This window comes from Chlorocebus sabaeus, chromosome 17 (assembly GCF_047675955.1).
Source record: "Chlorocebus sabaeus isolate Y175 chromosome 17, mChlSab1.0.hap1, whole genome shotgun sequence".
In the NCBI taxonomy this organism is placed as follows: domain Eukaryota; kingdom Metazoa; phylum Chordata; class Mammalia; order Primates; family Cercopithecidae; genus Chlorocebus; species Chlorocebus sabaeus.
Genome location: NC_132920.1, coordinates 13198456 through 13220312, shown reverse-complemented (window position 1 = coordinate 13220312; position 21857 = coordinate 13198456). Strand labels below are relative to the sequence as shown.

Sequence of the window (21857 nt, the reverse complement as noted above, 5' to 3'; positions counted from 1 at the left end):
GGAGAGTGCCCGCCGATGGCCAGCATCCCACCTGATGTGTCTCTAACAAGAGTTCACTGGGAGGCTGGGTGTGCCTGGCAGGCAGAATCCTACACACAGCAGACAGGGACACATGGCCATTCGGGGTCCTGAAAGCCACCCTTCTCAGGTGGCTGCCACTCATGGGAGAGGCACATGGACCACACACAGGGGCCATTGTCAGTAGCTCCTTTCACTGATCAGAAGATCGATTTTGTGTGTGTGTGTGTGTAAAATGGATATGTTTTCTTCATGCAATAAGTGTCGTGTAGAGGATTTGTCAGCCTCTCTTCACCACCGTGTTACACACATTCCAAGCATATTCTGCGGTTTTGCAATTTGCCAGAGCTCTTGCCACATCTCTTCCTATCTGTGTGACACTCCATTTGTGTACCACCTGTCTTGAGGCTAGGCCTGTCTTGCGCCCAAGGAGTCATGTTCTAGTATCTGGCTCTTACTCGTTGGCGACCCTCCTTCCAGCCCCCACCTTTTCCTGCAGGACTTGGAATCTAGCTTCAGCTGCAAAAACAGGAACATACTTCTCACGCCTGCTGATATTTATTTTCAAGCTAAGCCTGCCTGGCGTGGCTGTGGCCTTCCTTTCTTGAGGACAACACACATTTTCTGCTTACACAGATTCCTTCTCTCAGTCTGTCTGCACAGCCAGCCGCTTCTTAGCTGGCCGACAGCTGAGCTGAGCTGCTTTCAATGATACCTGGTTGTCCTTGAAGTAGCTTTTCTAACTGCTCAGGTAATAAATCAAGTTTGAAAAACTGGACCATATTCCCAGCATAATCTGTATGCTACATACAGGCGAATCTAGACTAAGAAGTAAAGGTAAATGGGATCATTTTGATTAGAGTAATGAGCACAAAGAAAATCCTTATGTGTGTGAGGATGAATTCAGTTTCTCTAATGGAGATATTTCAGGCGCATGCATTTTCTAAATATATCTAGGATCAACACTGTGAGAGCAAGGCCACATTCTCTAATGTCCTCACTCTAGGTCCTTAAATGTCTCATTTCTTTCTTCTTCAAAGGGACAGATAGTAAATACTTTGGGCTTTGTGGGCCATACAGTTTCTGTTGCAGCTACTCAACGCTGCCATTATAGCATGTAAGCAACCACAGAGAGTAGGTAAATAATGAGTGTGAATATGTTCCAATAAAGCTTTATTGACAAACATAGGCAGTGGAGTGGGTTTAGTCTGTGGGCCACAGCTGGTGGGCCCCTACCATGGAGTGTCACCAATGTCTGAAAACTACTTTCTTGAAGCATCCATGGAGCAGAATCACACAAACGGTTGTAACTTACAAGATGGAAATTATTTTGGTTCCCTAGTGAAAAATGAAATGAGTGATTCTTTAGTCACCATACTTTTTTTTTTTTTTTTTTTTTTAGATGGAGTTTTGCTCTGTTGCCTAGGCTGGAGTGCAGTGGTGAAATCTTGGCCCACTGCAACCTCCGCCTCCCAGGTTCAAGCGATTCTCCTGCCTCAGCCCCCTGAGTAGCTGGGATTACAGGCACCTGCCAACACACCGGGCTAATTTTTGTAATTTTAGTAGGGACGGGGTTTCACCATGTTAGCCAGGATGGTCTTGAACTCCTGACCTTAGGTGATCCACCCGCCTTGGCCTCCCAAAGTGCTAGGATTACAGGTGTGAGCCACCGCACCCGGCCTAGTCACCATACATTTTAGTGTAGTTCATAACCCTGAGCAGAAAGATGTAATCCGCTGGGGCCTTTAACACACTAGACCAGCTGTCCCCAACCTTTATGGCACCAGGGACTGCCTTCATGGGAGACAGTTTTTCCATGGATGGGGGTGTGGGGGGAAGGTGGTTTCAGGGGAAGGGTGATTCCACCTCAGATCATCAGGCGTTAGTTAGAGTCTCATAAGGAACGTGCAACCTAGATCCCTCGCATGCGCAGTTCACAACAGGGTTTGCGCTCCTATGAGAATCTAATGCCACCACTGATCTGACAGAAGGCGGGGCTCAGGCAGTAACGCTCGCTCCCGCCACTCATTTCCTGCTGCGGGCCCTGTTTCCTAACAGGTCACAGACTGATACCAGTCCACCGCCTGGGGGTTGGGGACCCCTGCACGAGCACGGCCAAAAGGCTACAAAGAATAATGCTGATAAGCCACGAACGGTTAATCAAACCTTTAAGAATGGTACAATTTGGAACTGTGGCTGGCCAGGGAGGATGGAAGGCCTAACTTCTCCTCCTCTTGTTCTTCATCACCCTCATCATCGTGAATAAAATATCTAGAAGACATTCTAGCTTATGCATTGGCTTTGCTTAGCTGGCACATGATTTTGATGTTTGCAGAGTGCTTTTTATGCCAACTTCCTCTCCGCTGTGGCTTCCAGTCTTCTGTCCCTTGCTTGTGCTTTACCCCACACATGCGGATTCGATTTTTGGTAGCTCTGCAGTCTGATCAGAGCTGCTGGGATGTGGCTGCAACTGTGAGTTCCTCCATTTATGGCAGCTAAAGGCATGCTTCTCCCAATATGAGTTATTGCCCTGTCTACTAATTGGCCTTACAATGATGATTGATCTCCTCTAACAGGGGTCCCTCAGTTTGGGGCTTTGCGATCACCTCAACATGAGGATAACCGTGATCACACACAAGAGACCAGAATTTCCCCCGAAATCAAGTTTATTTGCCAAACAGGCAGTTTGAAAGATTGTATAGAAATGACAAGTTTTCACGTTCAAAACATGTGCCATAGAATTTTACAAATACCTCGATGCTATATTATAAACAAATTAGTGCATAGAGATCACTTAATATGTGATCTACATTTATGATACATTTTAACTAATTTCTTAGGTAGCCTGCAGCTGACATGATACAATGTTTTTCATTGTTTTGTTTTGAATGAATGAGCTCATTTTATTTTTGCCTAGACAAAGCTATATGCATTTATGGTTTCCTCCTGGGAGCTGCCTGAGCATATCCCAGTGGCTCTGTTTGCTGACTGTGTGAAGAGAATCAGATTTCACAGGCTGTGGCCGCAGATGGCTCTGTTCATTAAGAACTGTGAAGAGATTGGGAAATTTGACAGAGAACCACCACAGAGCGAGGGCCAAGGCTGCTCTGCAGAAATGCTTCAAGGATGTGCTGGACTGATATGGCAGGCTTCAGGGAGAAGCTGCTCGCTCACAGTTCCATGAATATAAAGGCAGTGCTGAGTAACTGAAGGAGGATGTGCTGGGGGCTTCACCTGAAATGCCACATTAACCAGGCTTCTTTGGGTAGAATGGGCAGGTGGTAGATTCATTGGTTGAACCAAATTTGTAGACGGCAGCTCCTTTATAATGTCATTTAAAAATGACAGGTACTCATTTTTAGAGTATCTGTCAAGAGGCAGGGTCTCACTATGTTGCCCAGGCTGGAGTGCAGTGGCTATTCACAGGTATGATCATCACAGACTACAACCTTGAAGTCCTGACCTCACGTGATTCTCTAGCCTCAGCCTCCCGAGCAGCTGGGGCTATAGGTGCATGCCTAGCTTCCACAATGTCATGTTAATGCACAGGAAGATGCAATTACCTGTCTTGGCATCTTTTAAGAGGGAACTTGGGCTGGGCACGGTGGCTCACACCTATAATCCAAGCACTTTGGGAGGCTAAGGCAGGCGGATCACCTGAGAGGTCAGGAGTTCCCCCAGCCTGGCCAATGTGGTAAAACCCTGTGTCTATTAAAAATACAAAAATTAGCCAGGCATGGTGGCAGGCACCTGTAATATCAGCTACTCGGGAGGCTGAGGCAGGAGAATCGTTTTAACCCAGGAGGCGGAGGTTGCAGTCAGCTGAGATGGAGCCATTGCACTGCAGCCTGGGGGACAAAAATGAAACTCCATCACATACACACACACAAACACACACACACACACACACACACACACACACACGCACACATGCAAAAGAGGAAACAATAAGTTACAATGTGAAGATGAGCAAAACAAGGAAAATCCTAACAGTCAAAAGGAGGGTTGGATTTACAGGAGAGGCGAACCTCTTTTCAATACACCGATGACCTGTCTGCACCCACTGCTTATCTGTCTACCTATTTCTTTTCAGAGGATCTAAAGAGGCTGCCCATTTTGAATAACTACTGTTTTAATGAGTCGAAGGGCACAGAAGATCAAATTTTCATGATCACACTTCCTAAAATAGAAGTGTATTCACTTATATTTCAAAGGAATTGCTTTTAGAATGAGAGGAAAAGCGATTTTCCAGGGTTGCATCTTTGGATGCTTTTCCCTGTTTACATTCTGCTTCAAAATTACTATTTAGTTAGGCATGTATGCAATTTTTGAGGCCATTATAAAAATCTTGGCACCCCAGGAGGAGTGAAATGAACATAATGAAGATAAATAAAATGAATCACTCCTATTAGCAGTTTGCATGAGATTCGAGGTGTTTTGCCAGTAAGCAAAGATACATGGGGACACGTGAAGAACAACTGTACTGCAAATTTCTCAGTTGTAATCCCGTTCTGCTCTTTCAATATTCAGGTCCGTGTGCAAGCTCTGTATAGGGGCTACAGAAAAATCATATCCCATCAAGCCTGAAGCCACATTTGGTGGGTGAGGGAGAAGAAGCACTGTATGCAATGGAAATTATAGACTGGAAATGCCAACTTCACCACTGAAACAAAGAACAGATAATTCTTAATCAGTATAGATGATTAGAGTTTCACTTATCATTTGAAAGACAGAATCACAAGAATAGGCCAACTCTAAATTAAGGTACCGGCCAAAGAATTTTCTAGAGTACCTGCCTAGTTTTCAAAATGATTAACGAGACTTTGCTCGGCTGTAATGAACCATCAGCCATCCATATAGGGAAACATCTTTCATTGACACATTTAATTTCAGTGGTCTTTTGGCTAAGTGGGATCAAGGAAGATAATGCTGGCTATGAAAGAACATATCTATGGGAGAATTCAAGGATTCCTTTTACTGAATTTCTTTTTAAAGATTTCACTCAAAAAAAATTTCACCTCTACATTATTTATTTATTTTTCTTTTGAGAAAATCAACTAAGGTATATGATTTGTTATGGTTGCTAACAAACAACTGGCCTGTTTCTTCTAGTAAAATGTGATATATTTCTCCCTTTTTTGAGAGATATTAATTTTAAGTACTGGCTGGGTCAGAGGACTTTATTTTAAATCCTAGTTTGTCAGAAATTACTATGTGAACTTGACTAGTAGCATAGCATCTATCAGCTGTTTACCTGTAAAATTAAGGCTAGACACAGTGATAGTAAATGTCCATTTAAGTTCTAAAATGTTCTATTACAGTCTCAGATCCTAATGATACAGTTGTGAAGTGGGTGAAGAAATGCACGAAAGAGCTGGAATAACTGGCTAGCTATATGCAGGAAATTGAAACTAGACCTCCTCCTTATACCATATACAAAAATCAACTCGAGATAGATTAAAAGATTTAAAACCTAAAACTATAGAAACCCTGGAAGATAACCTAGGAAATACCATTCTGAACACAAGACCTGGCAAAGATTTCATAAAGATGCCAAAGGCAATTGCAATGAAAACAAAAATTGACAAATGGCACCTAATTAAACCAAAGAGCTTCTGTACAGCAGAAGAAACTGTCAACAGAGTAAACAGACAACCTACTGAATGGGAGAAAATATTTGCAAACTATATGTCCAACGAAGTTCTAATATCCAGCTCTATAAGAAACTTAAATTTACAAGCAAAAACCAAACAACCCCATTAAAAAGGACATGAACAGACACTTTTCAAAAACAGACATACACGTGGCCAACAAACATGAAAAAATGCTCAACATCGTTAATCATTAGAGAAATGCAAATCAAAACCAAGTATCACCTCACACCAATTGGAATGGCTATTATTAAAAAGTGAAAAAATAATAGATGCTGGCGAGGTTGTGGAGAAAAGAGAACATTTATATGCTGCTGGTGGGACTGTAAACAGCCATTGTGGAGAGCAGTTGCTATTTCTCAAACACCTTAAAACAGAATTACCCGTCGACTTTGCAATCCCGTTACTGGGTATATACCCAAAGGAATAGAAATCAGTCTACCATAAAGACACATGCACATGTGTGTTCATCACAGCACTATTCACTGCCCACAGTGAAGACATGGAATCAACCTAAATACCCATCAATGGCTGACTGGATAAAGAAAATGCAGTACATATACACATATACACCATGGAATACTATGCAGCCATAAAAAAGAATGAGATCATGTTCTTTGCAGTAACATGGATGGAGCTGGAGGCCATAATCCTAAGCAAACTAACACAGGAACAGAAAACCAAATACCACATGTTAAACACTGAGTACACAGACACAAAAAAGGAAACAACAGGCACTGGGGTCTACTTGAGGGTGGAGGGTAGGAGCAGGTTGAGGATCAAAAAACTACCAAACTACCTATCAGGTACTATGCTTATTACCTGGGCGACAAAATAATCTGCACACCAAACTCCCGCTATATGCAATTTACCTCTCTAATAAACCTGCACATATACCCTTGAACCTAAGTTTTTTTTCTTTTAAAAGAAACTCATCAAAGAGTTTCCAACAAGTCATAGGCCCAAAGTCCACACAGTGACAAAAATCTCAGTGCCAATCTGAAAGGCCTAGAAGAGATATTTGAATATTCCATGCAGTAAAATTGCCTTTTAACCAAGGTTTAGGCCATTATTTGAATGCTTCATAAAATGATTTAAATCAGAGTTTATCCACTGCCTCCTGGTAAGTTCACAAGTGACTAAGAAATCCTTTCATGGTAAATTTATGAGAGAAATGACACATCTTTGTGGCTGTTATAAGCTTATAAGTGGTTAAAAGGTTGTAGAAAAGACAAGAACATCTTGCCAAAAAAAAAAAAAAAAGTGGTCTGACAACTCAAGTTGAAGTTGTTCACATTAATGCACAAGTTTAAGAGAAAAGAAACCTCAGAAACAGATGTTTAGATTATTCAGTGTTTACATGATCAGAGCCCTGACTCATTTCCATTCTTTTGGGGACATTTTAAAGGGGAAAAAAATGGCAAGAGAAATAATCTAAAATAAATTTGCACCCATGAAAGAATTTGCTACAGAGAGATCTGCACCTTCTTCATGGAACTTGCTGCATCTTTTCTGGATGAAACCAGAGAACAGTAAGCATACCATTACTCACTCATCTAAACCTTCTGAGAAGCATAATTATCTAGCTACCTTTTAAATAACACCCACTACAGAGCTGTGAACACGGTTGGTGCTTCATCAACAGTTTCCAGTTGAATCAATTGGCTGAAGCTGAGGTTCCCATGGTCTCCCTTAGTAACTTGTTTCCCTGGAAATTTAACCTTAAACTCATATAAAACAAACTCACTCAGGTTCAAAGTCTACTGTTCCTTTTTGTGATTTCTCAGTTGTAGTTAAGCTAGTTTTTCCTTTAAGCAAAAGCAATGTTGATTTTTTTAAGTCTGTTTTCTCTAATTGAGATAATTTTGATTTCCTTAAGTTGGTTTACTAAACTTAACCTCAGGCGCAAATTCATTGATATAGACCATGGGTATTAGTGACCACTATATACTGGCCCCAAGACAGATCCCTCTGGCAATCCACATGATATGCTCCATTCAGATGTACCTGGTGCCCCTGAATTCCAACTGCTAAGTGTGAAAAGTCTTAATCAAGTCTCTTAGAGCTGTGACAGTCCCTTTTACACAACTGCAAGAACCATGACCTAAAGACCTACGTGGCAACTGTAGACTCAGTAGAATTGTGGAAAAGGTCCTTTATGCCCTTCCAACACTGCGTGTGCTTCTCTATGTTTTCCACACTCCCTTGAAGTGAGATTGGGTTCTGATGAATGGACTGTGAGCAGAAGTGATGTGTGTGCCTCCTCTACTTGCTCTTCCCTTGAAACTGAGATTGGAGCTATGTGTTCTAGAAGTATGTAATGGCTACCTGAAGGATCAAGGCTACCAGATCCACATTAGGCTTAACTCTAGTGAGAAATAAACTTTTGCTGCCTTAGGTGACTGGGATTTAGGATTTTCCTGTTAGGGTAACTAGCATTCCTTATTCTTTTTTTTTTTTTTTTTTGGCCCAGACTGGAGGAGTGCAGTGGTGCAAACTCAGCTCACTGCAACCTCCATCTCCTGGGTTCAAGCGATTCTCCTGCCTCAGGCTACCAAGTAGCTGGAACTACAGGCCTGTGCCACCACACCTGGCTAGTTTTTTTTTGTTGTTGCATTTTTAGTAGAGATGGGGTTTTACCTTGCTCAACAGGCTGGTCTTGAACTCCTGATCTCAAGTGATCCACCTGCCTCGGCCTCCCAAAATGCAGGGATTACAGGTGTGAGTCACTGCACCCACCCAGCATTACTTATTCTAATAAGAGTCTAGCATAATACAGTATTCAAACTCACCAGGAGAAGGAAGGAACTAGTATTCATTATCTACTACAATTGAAAGTCTTACTCATTTGGTGCTCTGGATGACCTTGTGTGGGAGGTTCATCTTACAGACGTGGAAACTAAGGCTTGACAGGGGCCCAGTTAGTAAATGGTGAAGAGCTTTCAAGTTCAGGTCCAGCTCCAAAGTCTTTGATTGCTCTTCTTACTAGCCCACTGCTTCTCAAACTTTAGTGTGCATTGGAATCATGCTGGTTAAAATGCAGATTCCTGCACACCTCCCCCATCCCCAGTCCAAGAATTTCTGAGTCTGAGTCTGGGGTGGGGCCTGACAATACGTGGGGCCTCAACAAATTCCCAGGGGAAGATGATGCCATTAGCCCATGGGCCACACCAGGAGAACCACTGCATCGAACCTCTGTTCCCCACATTGCAACAGGCGCAGGTATTACTGAAATGCAATAAAAAGCCCAGTTAAGCCCGAGATAGAAGAATATCTCCTTTCCTCTTCTTCATTCCATGCCTTATCTCTCCCTTGAGGACATTTGCATGTACAAGCTTGACCCACTGGTCTAGAACTTTACAGTCCACCAGGATACCTACCAAACCACAGGTCCTTGGGAGGGAAGCTCTGTTCAACATGAAAACTAAACCAAAGTAAACATTTTTTTCCAGTGGGTTTGCCAGAAATAGGAAAACCCTGGATTTAGAAGGTGTGCTTCTCTTTGCCCTTTATCATCTCTAAGATAATTGGTTCTGTTTCCTCATCTACAGAATGGGATTCCCAGTAGCAGCCGCCTTGCAGGGTTGCATGGGGATTATTAGATGAGGTGCTGATGGGGAAACACTTGATCTACAGCAACAGGCTTTAAAGTTATATATGGCATGTGTCAGGGACCTTCGCCCTAAGAGGTCTTTAAATGTAGATAGGTTGATTCTTCTTTCACTTCGCCAAATATCCTGGCTGGTTACAGTGGCTCATGCCTGTAATCCCAGCTCTTTAGGAGGCTGAGGCAGGCGGATCACTTGAGTCTAGGAGTTTGAGGCCAGCCTGACCAACAGGTCGAAACCCCATCTCTACTAAAAACACAAAAATTAGCCAGGTGTGGTGGCACATGCCTGTAGTCCCAGCTACTCGGAAGGCTGAGGCATGACAATCACTTGAACCCGGGGAGGTGGAGGTTGCAGTGAGCCAAGATTGTGCCACTGCACTCCAGCCTGGGCAACAAAGTGGGACTCCATCTCAAAACAAAACAAACAAAAAAATCAAAAAACGACAACAACAATAACAAACCACAGCAAATATCCTAGAAACACAGCCTTTCTTTCTGCCATCTGCTTAGATTAACAACAAACAAGAACAATCATTACAGATTAGGGGAAAATCACCTGAGAACAAAAAGGGGCTGTGAGTAACAAACAGCTTAGTCTTTGAAGCTTCCTCTTCATCTACCCTAAGAGGAGCCTCTTAAAATGTGACCATGCAGCCCAGAAGATTCCTCCATTCCCTGCTTAGTCTGCAGTTGAGTATAGCTGTGCTCTCCCCACCCCCTGCACCCAAAATTTGAAATGCTGCTGGAATAATCAGTCGTTTAAAACAGCTCTGAAATATAAAACAAAGTAAGACTCACAACCTCCAAGAATGGCCACTTTAAAAAAAAAAAAAAAAAAAAAAAGAACCTTTGCAAGTTTAAACACTAAGATCGATTGTGTTCCCACTGGGTAAAAGGCAGCTCTTTGTCCACCACACTTACTATATCACTGAAAAATGTATAGGCTGCCGGGGCAGCCACAAGTCACAGATGCAGAGAACTAGCGGTGCTCCCCAAGATGTGGCTCTGCTCCTCAACATGCAGACCTGGGCTTGCAGACTGGGCCTCCTCTGCTCCTGACACACAGGCAAGCACATACACACACAGAGTCAAGGCTTAGAAACTCTGTCCTAGCAACAGGATGTCAAGAGTTCAGTCTTTGCTGCAGCTGTTAACAGCTAGAGGCTGGAGGGAGAAAGAGGCCGTGCACGTCCCTGCAAGGGCTCTGAGACATGTTCAATGGCTGTAGGGCCCTGTGATGGCTGTGACCCATGGCTCAATGCCAGAACCTCTACATGTGTGGTTTTAAAGTTTTCTTCTACCTCCTTCCAATGCATCTTGCTCAAATCTTGTTATCCAGACAGCTTTCTCACCTTCCATTGATTTTTTTTTTTTAAATAAGCCCCAGTGAACATGTGGTTTCTTTAACTTTCTATCAAACAGGTAGTGCTGTAGCCTAGGTTCATCTGAGCACCTTTCAGAAGATGTCAGCATTCCCGAAGGACTCTCAAAAAGGATTTTCTACTGTGTGCAGTGAGTTCATAAAAGATGCCAAATTATCTGAAAGCAGCTTAGCTCCTCTAAGAGTCCATGCATTTGTGGTACAAATGTTGTAGGACTCAATAAATACATTCAAGTCATGCTCACCCTGACCTGACTTGTTCCCAACACACAGTTTCAGTTTGGTGACTGGCGTCTTCCTTCGGTTTTATGGGAGGTCTCAGAATCCTCCCAGTTTATGGGAAGTCTCCCTGGCCTGAGCCACTCCCACCCAGGCTTTGTGATCTGAAGATGAGCGAATACCAGGGCCCTGTTTCCATTTCTCTCCTCTGCTCTCTAAGCTGTGCCCCACTCCCTGCTCCTCCACAGCTGAGATGAGGATGATGATGAGGAGGAGGAGGAGGAGGAGGATGACGATGATAATGGCACACAACCGCAAGGGCTAGGCCTACAAGCATGGCCTCCAAAACTTCACTCCAGTCTATTTTCCTTCCTTTTTTCTTTGCAGTGGTAATTCACAGTGACATGTATCCAGGGACACTGAGTAAGTCCAAGTTGAATTGAATTCATAGAGCCTTTTCTTGTTATTCCTATTTTTAGAAAGTGTTTCTGCAGCAGAAGAAATTACCTAGCCTGGGGAGATGCCAGCTCACACTGAGCATTAGTCCTTAGATTCCTGGGGAGACACTATTTGGCACTTTGGAGCTAGGTGTCGGTGTGTCAGACTCACCACACCAATTTTCCCCAACCATGAACACGACTCAAACTACATTTAGAAGTCGCGATTCCTGTATTTTATTGGCTGTGCTACAAGCATAAAAAATGGATTTCAATTTTCTCTCTTGAACACTGTATCATGATTTAAAGCAGCGCATAATCCTTGGTACATATTATTTCATATTCTGCTTGTAGCAACAATGGTGTAGACTACTTAGGAGTATAAAATACAGATTTAGGAGACTTTTTCTATCTAGCATATTATACAATTCTAAATAAGGCAGAGTCACATACTAGGTTTCATGGAGATGATCAGACTATTACCTCACTATCTCATTCAGTATGCCCCACTTGCCAGCTTTTTAAGTCATGGCAATGATAAAGTAGTGAGGAGGAGAGAAAAGAGGAAGAATTTTGGTCCTTTACGAAGGAGAAAACTACATCTGATCTACCACGTGGGGCTTAGTGCCAGTTTCCATGCCTTCAGTGTAGATTCAAGCTATCAGCGTCACTAGGTGCTTTAACGTTAAACCCTTCTGATTCCCAGGCTGTGGGTGTTAAGGAAAAGAAAGCGGGGAAGCTACTTCACCAGCTTCATCCAACTTGATGTGTTCTTTAGGAGTCACTTACAGACATTCTGCAGCAACCTAACTGAATTCTTAAAACAAAGACCTGGAACAAGTGTTCATTTTTAGGAATATGGCATATTGATTAAAGATCAATCCACACAAATGAGCAAAGTCACGCACCTCATAACAACCTTTTGGTTAATGGACTGCATATGGGACTGTGGTCCCAAAATAATATAATACTGTACTTTTATTTTACCTTTTCTATGTTTAGATGCACGAATACCATGTGTTACAATTGCTACGGTATTCAGTACTGTAACGTAGCATACAGGTTTGTAGTCAAGGAGCAATAGTCTCTACCATCTAGCCTAGGAGTGTAGTACACTCTACCATCTAGGTTTGTGTGAATACACTTCATGATGGCCACACAATGGCAAAATTGCCTGACACATTTCTCAGAATGTAATCCCATCATTAAGCAAGTATAGTTACATTCAAACTAATTTGAATTCTACAGATGCTAATTTTAAATTGCTACTGATAGACACATACACGTGTTCACATTTACATTTACAACACACCTACTATTCCTGTCTCATTGTCTCCTCGGCATGTGCAGTGCACGAACAAAGACTTCATGAATATACTATAAACAGAATAAACTACACCATCCAGGTCCAAGATTTAAAATAGGTGGCCCAGGACTGAGATGGAGTCATTGCGCCGAATTCAGTCTACAAATATATATTTTTGCCTATCTCATTTAAAGAGGGGTCTCATTCTGATGCTCAGGTTGGAGTGCAGTGGCACAATTATAGCTCACTGTAGCCTCGACCTCCTGGGCTCAAGGGATCCTCCTACCTTAGCCTCCCAAGTAGCTGGGACTACAGGTGGATGCCACCATGCCCAGTTAATTTTTAAGAATTTGTTTTGTTATCATGGGGTCTATGCTGGTCTCAGACTCCTGGGCTCAAGTGATCCTTCCACTTTGGCCTCCCAAAGTGCTGGGATTATAGGTGTGAGTCACTGTGCCAGTCCTATAAAGTCTAAAAAAATTGAAATTGTCATTTTAAAAAATCCAGATTCTTTTCTCAGAAGAGCTAATAAACTAGTCCTTCATTTTTGCAAAACAACATGGGGTTGAAGCTGAACAGTGATGGCCTCTTGAAGCAAGGGTGGACTTTTCATCTTGCCCCTGTTCCCAACACTCCCTCTTCATCTCCTCACTGTCTGCTTCACTTCTGTGCAATATCTCTCTGTCTCCACATGCATTTGGGGTCATGGTCCCTTCTCTAGGTAAACCCACTTGACACTTCTCCAAGTGTTATGGATTGAATTCTGTCTTCCTAAAACTTCTAGGTTGAAATCCTAATCCCAGTACCTCACAAGGTCTTTACAGGGATAATCGTGTTAAAATGAGTCCTTCAGGGTGGGGTGGTGGACCCTAATCCAGCATAACTGGTATCCTTATAGAAACGGGAAATCTGAACACAGAGATACACACACAGGGAGAGCATCATGCAGAGACGAAGGCAGAGATTGAGGTGATGCATCTACAAGCCAAGGAAGGTCAAAGATTCCCAGCAAACACAAGAGGCCGGCAGAGACGCCCGGAACAGAGCCTTCCTCACAGCCCTCAGAAGGAACCAACTCTGTTGACACCTGGATCTCAGACTTCCAGCCTCTAGAACTCCGAGACAATGCATTTCCGTGTGTATGCCACTTGATTTGTGGGACTCTGTTATGGCAGCCCCAGCAAATGAATACACCAAGTAGCTTAAATGAAGTCAGTATCTTCCTTTGATCATTGGGAATAATCATAGGTGAGTGGTCTGCATTACTGGCTATGTCTAGCTTAGGAAAAGGACATCACAAGGAGAAATGTTCTTTCCCAAACCAAGTGGCCAGGCTTCCAAGAGCTTCTACATAGAGATGCATCCAACTAGAAGCGGGGGGTCTGCCTGCTCCAGCTCAGTTGATGAAAAAATTCTGGTCAACTCTGACTGCCAAAAAAAAAAAAAGCCCATAGTTCATTCCTGAGTAGGAGGGTGATATTTTAAGGGTAAAGGGATATTTTAGAGGAAGGAGTATGTCAGGAGGTAGATGGCCCCAATCCTCATTTACTCCTGAGCTCACTTTAGATGATAAACTCCTGTGTATATGGTGAGGCACTTTCCATTTTATTTTTCTTTTGCAGGCTTTTTCATCTGGTCCAAACAACCAAGAGGGTATGAGTGGGGACAGAGGACCTCGGTTGGAGAGGACTGGGTCAGTCAATCCTCTGTTGGGTCTGAAGAGCTAGCTGTTCCCTAGGTGAGGTCCCAAGTAGACTGGCTGTTGACTGACCACAAATAGATCATGTTTTGGAGTCTTAATCTCCTTCCTTTAAACATGAGTAGCCCTATCAACTTACTGAATGACTCACTTTTTATAGGATGTTTCAGAATCAAAAGCACAGCTTGTTAGGCATCAGGTTTCTCTTTAGTTCCAGAACACCCCATAACTAGTGATCCGAAGCTCCAACCTCTGGGGGTTTCACTTCACCAATCAGTCAGTGCCACAGGCTGGAATGTGAGGAAGTGCCAGAGCATGCTGGTTCTGGCTGATCATGAGGTCACCCTGACAGGGCACCCTAACTATGAACTTTGAGAAGCATGGCTCCATGTCTAATTTTTTTAATACTGATATTTTGGGGTAGTATGTTCAATTATATTTCAAATAAACAAAATGGGGTCATGAGGGAACATTACTCTTGTGGGAATAAAAAGCTTGACAAATGAACAGAACTAGAAGTAGATGTGATGGCTAAGATCCCATAGTCAGGGCACCTCCTAGGGTTCAGGATGTGGAATCCCAAGAGGAGATCTAGAGAGAACGCAGAATGGTTTCTCATGGGGCAGGATAGGCGGGGCGAGGGATTGCTCTGAGGTCTCTGTGTGTCCACTGCAGGTGAAAAGTGTTACTCACATAGCACTGAGAAGTGACTCTCAAACCAGGGGACTCTAAGAGAACTTCATCAATACGAATCTAATCACATGTCCTCATATGTACCATTTCTTTATGTATAAGACACAGGTACTACTGCAATGGTACACCATGCACAGTACAATCCGGGCACAAATAACCATGTTAAAAAGGATGACATGAAATGAATGTAAACAGAAGCTCTACTATTTTCACCTGACACCCCAGTGGATGGCATCATTCACCACTCCTTGGTCCTCTGTGCCATCCCAAAGTTCAAAGTCTGTATACATACGGAGGAGGAGCCACATGAACCCTGCTGACCAACCTTCATGTCCCTAGGGTAGTCCATAGGTTTCCAATGGCAGTTAATTGAAATAGTTATTTCTTTAAAAATCCAGATGACTTGCTGACTGAGACTTAGGAGAATCTGCCCAATAGCCTCAACAAGTAAACGTTTTTGAAAGCAGAGGGATTATTCTTAGAATGCTGCACATTGTGGTCTTTTTTTTTTTCTTATGTTACTGGAACTTTCAGGCTAACATTATGTTTTCTATCTTGCTGACTCCATGAGGACCACAGACTTGGCCACATGCTTTTCAAAGAGCCTAACATTTCCAGTACATTAATAGCCAGAGAATGCTGCGGCCTTGTAGCTTCAGAAATGTCAACTCTACAGCACACGTCTGCATTCCTTTAGTTGCTTTTTGTGATCATAAAGCACATGTTTTACACACAGTAATCAGATGACCTAGTCTAATGCCCTCAGGGCAAATGACTAGGAAATGAAAGAATCAGAGCTAGAACCCAAACTCCTGACTCCAGAGTAGCTCGCTCTCTACCACAGTCACTTTTGGTTCTCAGATTTCCCATTCATTCTTCCCTGGCTTCAGGATGAATGGGTGGCTGGAAGCACAGAGCTGAGCTCTCAATTCTAAAGGGAATAGTCCCTAAAACTCTTTGGGTCTGCATTAATGGCTGTGCTACCTCAAAAATGGCCTTGAGGTATAGATATGACCTATCTTCCATATGCAGACATGTGCTAAGCTCTGTACAACTTTGCCAATTTGCTAGACATTCCTGACAGTCTGTCCTTTAGGCACAGTCCCTGCAATCTGGCTAGAGCTTCCAAGGGTCTTACCACAAGAAAGAAACTCCCTAGTTGAAAGAGTGAAGGACAAAGTGGGTTCAGAGGAAGGACGCAGGTCATCTCAATTGCTTGAATATGCTGCCTTCTCTACTTTGTCTTTCTGTCCCTAGTTGACATGTCTTCTCCTGCTGATAAGGTTTGGTTCTGTGTCCCCACCCAAATCTCACCTTGAATTTAATCCCCATAATCCCCACATGTCAAGGGCAGGACCAGGTGGAGGTAACTGAATCTTGGGGGCAGTTTCCCTCATGCTGTTCTTGTGATAATGAGTGGGTCTCATGAGATCTGATGGTTTTATAACTGTCTGGCATTTCCCCTGCTTGCACTCATTCTCTCTCCTGCCGCCCTGTGAAGAGGTGCCTTCTGCCATGATTGTAAGTTTCCTGAGACCTCCCCAGCCATGCAGAGCTGTGAGTCAATTAAACCTCTTTTCTTTATAAATTACCCAGTCTCAGGTATTTCTTCATAGCAGTGAACTGAATAATACACCTGCTATCGGCCATAATGAAAGAGGGCTGGGAATGAAGTATACTATGGTAAACCTTCAGTGGATGTCACAAATTCCAAGCAGTATTTAAGCATCCTTATTAGGGGAAGAGTTGGGAAAGGGCTGATTTACCAGAATAAGATTTCAGATACAGAGAACCTCTTTCAGGACATGGATGGTTTATGTCTCTTCCCACCTCTGGGTTTTGCAGCTGCCTTTGCTAGCCAGTCATGGTGGTGGCTTGTGGATATGTATTCAGGCAGGACAGGCTGGGGTTGTCTCTCTTTTTAGGAGTATGCTCTCAGACAACGGTGCCTTTTTTTACTGTGCTAGTCTAAACCAGGTGCAAGGACCCCACAGTGAAAAAGCAGGTGGCCAGGCTCGCAGGCCGACTTCCTATGCTTCCCATCTCTCTCTCACACTTGCCAAAGAAGAGGTCACCCAGGCAGCCAGATGCTCTGGCATCTCACTCCCACCTGCAGATAAATTTTCATTTGCCCCTCACATACCTGGGGCTCTGCTTGTACTGTAGCAGAGCTGGAGGAATGGGAAGTGAGGGGAAGGAGCTATGATAAAAGATCTGCTCCTTCTCTTTTTTCTAATCCCCTAGAGGATAATGTGTAAACTTGAACAAGCTGGGTCAGGAGTAGCCCAGAACCCTACCCACCCACCCCAACCAATCTCAGAACTGACATATGGTTCTATGTAACGTGAGAGAGATCAGGGAGGCCAGGATCATTATCTTCAAGTATGCTAAAGCATGCCGTGTTACAGGGGATGAAGGTGCAGAAAACACAGAATAAGACCAATGGATGGGAGTGGCAGGGACAGATTTCAGTTCAATATTGGAAAAATGCCTAACAATAAGGCTCTCCAACAATGGGACAGGCTCTCTAGAGAGCTGCAACTATCACTGAGGTATTAAAAGAGAAGGCCGTGTTACTCCAATCAATGAGAGAAAGTATGTATGTGTGTGTGGCAAGTGGTTAGATGTTTTCATTCTATGACTCTAAAGACTGCATAATACTATGTCCAATCATCCATCAGTGTTGACCATTTTACAAAGCCCTGTACCATTACAACATCCTCCAAGAGGAAACCAAGTTAATTTTGGAAAAGAAGCTGCCCTTAGGTAACAAAGTAAATCAGGTGGGAGGGAAGAATACTGGCATACAGTTGGATGACGCCTATGTCTACATAATCTCTATGCACCACCTTCCTCACTTGTACATTGCAAAGGTGATGGTAACAACAGGTAACTGATTGCTTGCTATGGGCCAGACACTGTTTTAAATACTTCTATTAATTTGCTTAATTTTCACAACTCACTCTTTTACTTATGCAGCAACACAGAGAAAGGGACTAAGTGACTTACTTAAGGCCATACAGCTAGTAAGAGGGAGAATCAGAAATTAAGCCCTGGTAGACTTCCACACATTACATCCAGGCACTCACAACAGTGTCTGGTACAAAGTGAGGGCTCGAGAGAGAATTCCAGAGCTGTGCTGTGTGACATTATGCAAAGCAACCATAGTTCTCTATGCCTGGTGTTCTCATCTGTAAAATGGGTGTACGAATGTGTATCTTATAGAGAGGCCCAAAGACAAATGATTTAATACATATAAAATGTTTAGAGAATGGTGGCAAATAATAAGTACTCAACAAAGGTTACCTAATGTCACATAAACATGCCGTTGATTACAAATACATACATAAGTGATTAATATCTTAATATAATATAAAGCTATGCCTATGTCTGTAATATCCATACATAAAGGGCAATCACTCAAAAAGAGTCCCAGTGGAGTAATGAGGCATCACTACCAACCACTTAACCGTATAGCAGAGAGTTTGTTTATCTGACTTCTTTGTGCTTAATCAAACCACACCTTATCTCTCCATAGGTCAGTTCTATTACATGATGGAGGCCTTCCTTTCCTTCCTTCCCCTCCCTTCCCCTTCCCCTTCCCCTTCCCCTTCCCCTTCTCCTTCTCCCTTCTCTTCTCTTTTCTCTTTTCTTTTCTCTTTTCTTTTTCTTTTTTCTTTCTCACTGTCACCTGGGCTAGGAGTGCAGTGGCATAATAATGGCTCACTGCAGCCTTGACCTCCTATGCTGAAGCCATCCTCCTGCCTCAGCCTCCCATGTAGCTGGGACCATAGGCATGTGCCACCACATCTGGCTAATTTTTTATTTTATGTAGAGATGGGGTTTTACTTTGTTGCTCAGGCTGGCCTCGAACTCCTGGGCTGAAACAATCTGCCCGCCTTGGCCACCCAATATGTTAGGAGGCATGAGCCACCGTGCCTGGCCAGATGATGGAGGCTTTTCTACAGATGATTATTCTCCCTGGAAACCTGCCTCTCAATTTCTCCCTGAACCTTGAATCAAGTGAATTTTCCAAGATTTGGATAAATGAAAGAGAGAGCACTATAGAAACAACCTTGGAGACAAAATGGGATGTTTTCTTGCATCTTTTTTTTTTTTTTTTTTTTTTTGAGACAGAGTCTTGCTCTGTCACACAGGCTAGAGTGCAATGGCGCGATCTCAGCTCACTGGAACCTACACCTCCCGGATTCAAGTGATCCTCCTGCCTCAGCCTCCCGAGTAGCTGGGATTAGAAGCCACCATGCCTGGCTAATTTTTGCATTTTTAGTAGAGATGGGGTTTCACCATGTTGGTCAGGCTGGTCTTGAACTCCTGACCTCATGTGATCTGCCTGCCTTGGCCTCCCAAAGTGCTGGGATTACAGGCATAGGCTACTGCGCCTGGCTGAGAGTGAATTCTTTTGCTACAATTTGGAGAGCTAAAGGCCCACTACCAGGGAGGCAGAAGGTGCCGCTGTCCTACCTGGTGAGCTTGGTGCCAATCTGTTGCCTCAGCTCCAGCCGCTCCTCATCCGTCTGCCTGGGAAGGATGTTCTTTTCTTCCAGCTCTCGCTTGGAGGGCCTGTTGCTGAGTTTGATGGCTAAGGAGTCCTTCCTGCAGACCTTCATGGCCAGGGAGCCTGTAGGAGAGAGAAATGAGTCAACTAAGGCTGAGGTATCTGCCTGGGCTCCCACAGGGCCAACCCTGGGCCATAAGATACAAGGCAGGAAGGAAGTCATCAACGCTTTAACACCTGAAAGTGGTTAAGGCCTCAGTTCCTAGAGTTCCTGCCATTGCCACACACTCTACCCCCCTAGCACTGTGTGGGGCACATGGACAGCACACGGGGAGCCTGTGATTGGGTCTCTGCTCTCCAGGAACACCTAGCATGCAGGCGACATCACAAAGGAGGGCAGGACTGGCTGTGGGGTGCAGTGGACTGCAAAGGGGGAGACAGGACAGAGGCCTTTAGCAATTAGGGGAAGTTTCACGAGGAGGAGGGGCTGACACCTGAAGCAGAGATGAGAGTCTAACAGGCAGCAGGTGGGCGGGGATCTGTGTCTGCAAAAGTTCAGTGGTGAAGGCTATACCAGGAAATTTCAAGAGACAGAAAAGATCAACTACACTGGAGCTGGGGGGATGTGAAGGAGAAAAAAGGTAGGTGGACAAAGTGGGGCTGGTTGGGGGTGGGAGTGGAGGTGAGGGCTTTGACACAGGCAATATCCTGGGGTGGGTTTTTTCTTTTTAACCCCGGGGTTTCTGAGCAGCTGAGGCAGGGCTTCCCTACATCTGGTATAAATCAGTGGTTCTCAACCAGTGGTGATTTTGCTCCCCAGGGGACACCTGGCAATATCTCAAGGCATTTTTGGTTGTCAAAACTAAGGTGGCAGGCAGAGGGTGCTACTGGTATCTAGTGGACAGAGGCCAGGGATGCCTGTAAACACCCCACAGTGCACAGTATGGCCCACACCAAAGAATTATCTGGTCCCACATGCTGGGAGTGCTGAGGTTGAGAAACCCCGTTATAAAACATTCAGTTCTCTGGATACTGAACAGCAAAACAGGGGCTGAGCAGTTGCTCCCTCCATTCATGGATCATTGAGGTCTTTGGCTGCCCTGTGTGGTTCTGTCCTTGACATCATTTGGATCCTTTCATAGCTTGCCAGGCCTCACCCGGAGCCAGCTATTTGAAGCCTGGTAAGTAGAGAGCAAGAGAAAACGCCAGCAGGCAACAAGTCTGAGGATGCCTTTGGGCTTTATTGTGTAGTGCTTTTCTTCTTTCTTCCTCCGCTGGTTTTAGAACATGGGCTTTAGAATGTGACAGAGCCTGCATCAAACCCCAGCATTGCCCCTTAGCAGATGTGAAGCCCTGGGCCTGTGCCTTGCTTCTCCATTTTCTGCCCTTATCTGTAAAATGAGGCAATAGCGTCCGTGCCTCAGGGTTGTGAGATGTAGGTGAGAGATTAAAACCATAGCCCATTGTCAGGCACACAGTACATGTTCAATGCATGGTTGCTAGTCTCATAAGTTCATTTATTAAAAAGTTGGCCAAATATCAGGCTGTACTCATGTAACTAAAATTTATTTACTGTTCATGGCTAGAGTGATAGGTTTTGAACTTTGCTTTCTTCATTTCTTCTCTTGTCTCTTAGCACATTTAAAGGTCATAAATAAGAAATTTAAATTGAGGCCTTCAAAGTTGCTGAGGTATGCTTAAAAACTGAATTTGTTGCATATACAGTGGGTAGTATTTGAGTGTTTGCTAGACAGAGTTTTAAACTTTTTTTTTTTTTTTTTTTTTTTTTTTGGGTTGCTGGAGAAGTTGCATCCTAAGGGAAGCAACAAAGAATAAGCCATTTAAAGAGGTAGGAGGTGGTGGTAATTTTTAGAGCTAGGAGGGCATTTACCCTCTCTTCTTACTGATGTAGGAACTGAGGCCCCAAGAGGTAGACTAAGCTGCCCTACGACCCAGGACCAGTCAACACCAGAGTGGGGATTAGAACCCAGAATGCTGGGCTGCTGGGTCTGCTCTCTGCTCTCTTTCCACAATAGCATGCTTCCCCACCCCTGGTGAAGAGTTAAGATGAACGCACTGGTGTATAATGAGCTGTCATCGTCTTCGTCCTCCTCCTCTTCCTCCTCTTCTCTTGTGTACAGGCAAGAAGAGTCTTCGTAGTCTGACTCGTGAGGCACATTTTCTTTATTGTCATCACATTCAATCACAACAGTTGGCACTTGTCTTATTTCTGGAAGGCCCATAGGTCCTGCTTTGGTGACCCCGTCACCCGAGTGCAACCCAGAGCTGTGGTAAGAAGTGGAACAGGGGACCCGCTGCTCAGAGCT

At 43.9% G+C, this 21857-nt stretch overlaps 1 protein-coding gene across 21 annotated transcripts in view; it reads right to left on the bottom strand.

Annotated features, from left to right (window-relative positions):
• Nucleotides 1–21857, bottom strand: part of PHACTR1 (phosphatase and actin regulator 1) — a 570508-nt gene that overhangs the window by 36557 nt on the left and 512094 nt on the right. For 20 of the 21 annotated variants that reach the window (XM_007973667.3, XM_007973668.3, XM_038005567.2 and 17 more), the window contains 2 exons: nt 21608–21855; nt 19497–19653 (listed from right to left, as the gene is read on the bottom strand). In XM_007973667.3, coding sequence (XP_007971858.1) covers nt 19497–19653; nt 21608–21855 — 405 coding nt within the window. Of the gene's footprint in view, nt 1–1423; nt 4682–19496; nt 19654–21607; nt 21856–21857 lie in introns of those variants that run through there. The other variant, XM_073005673.1, reaches the window with a different exon arrangement.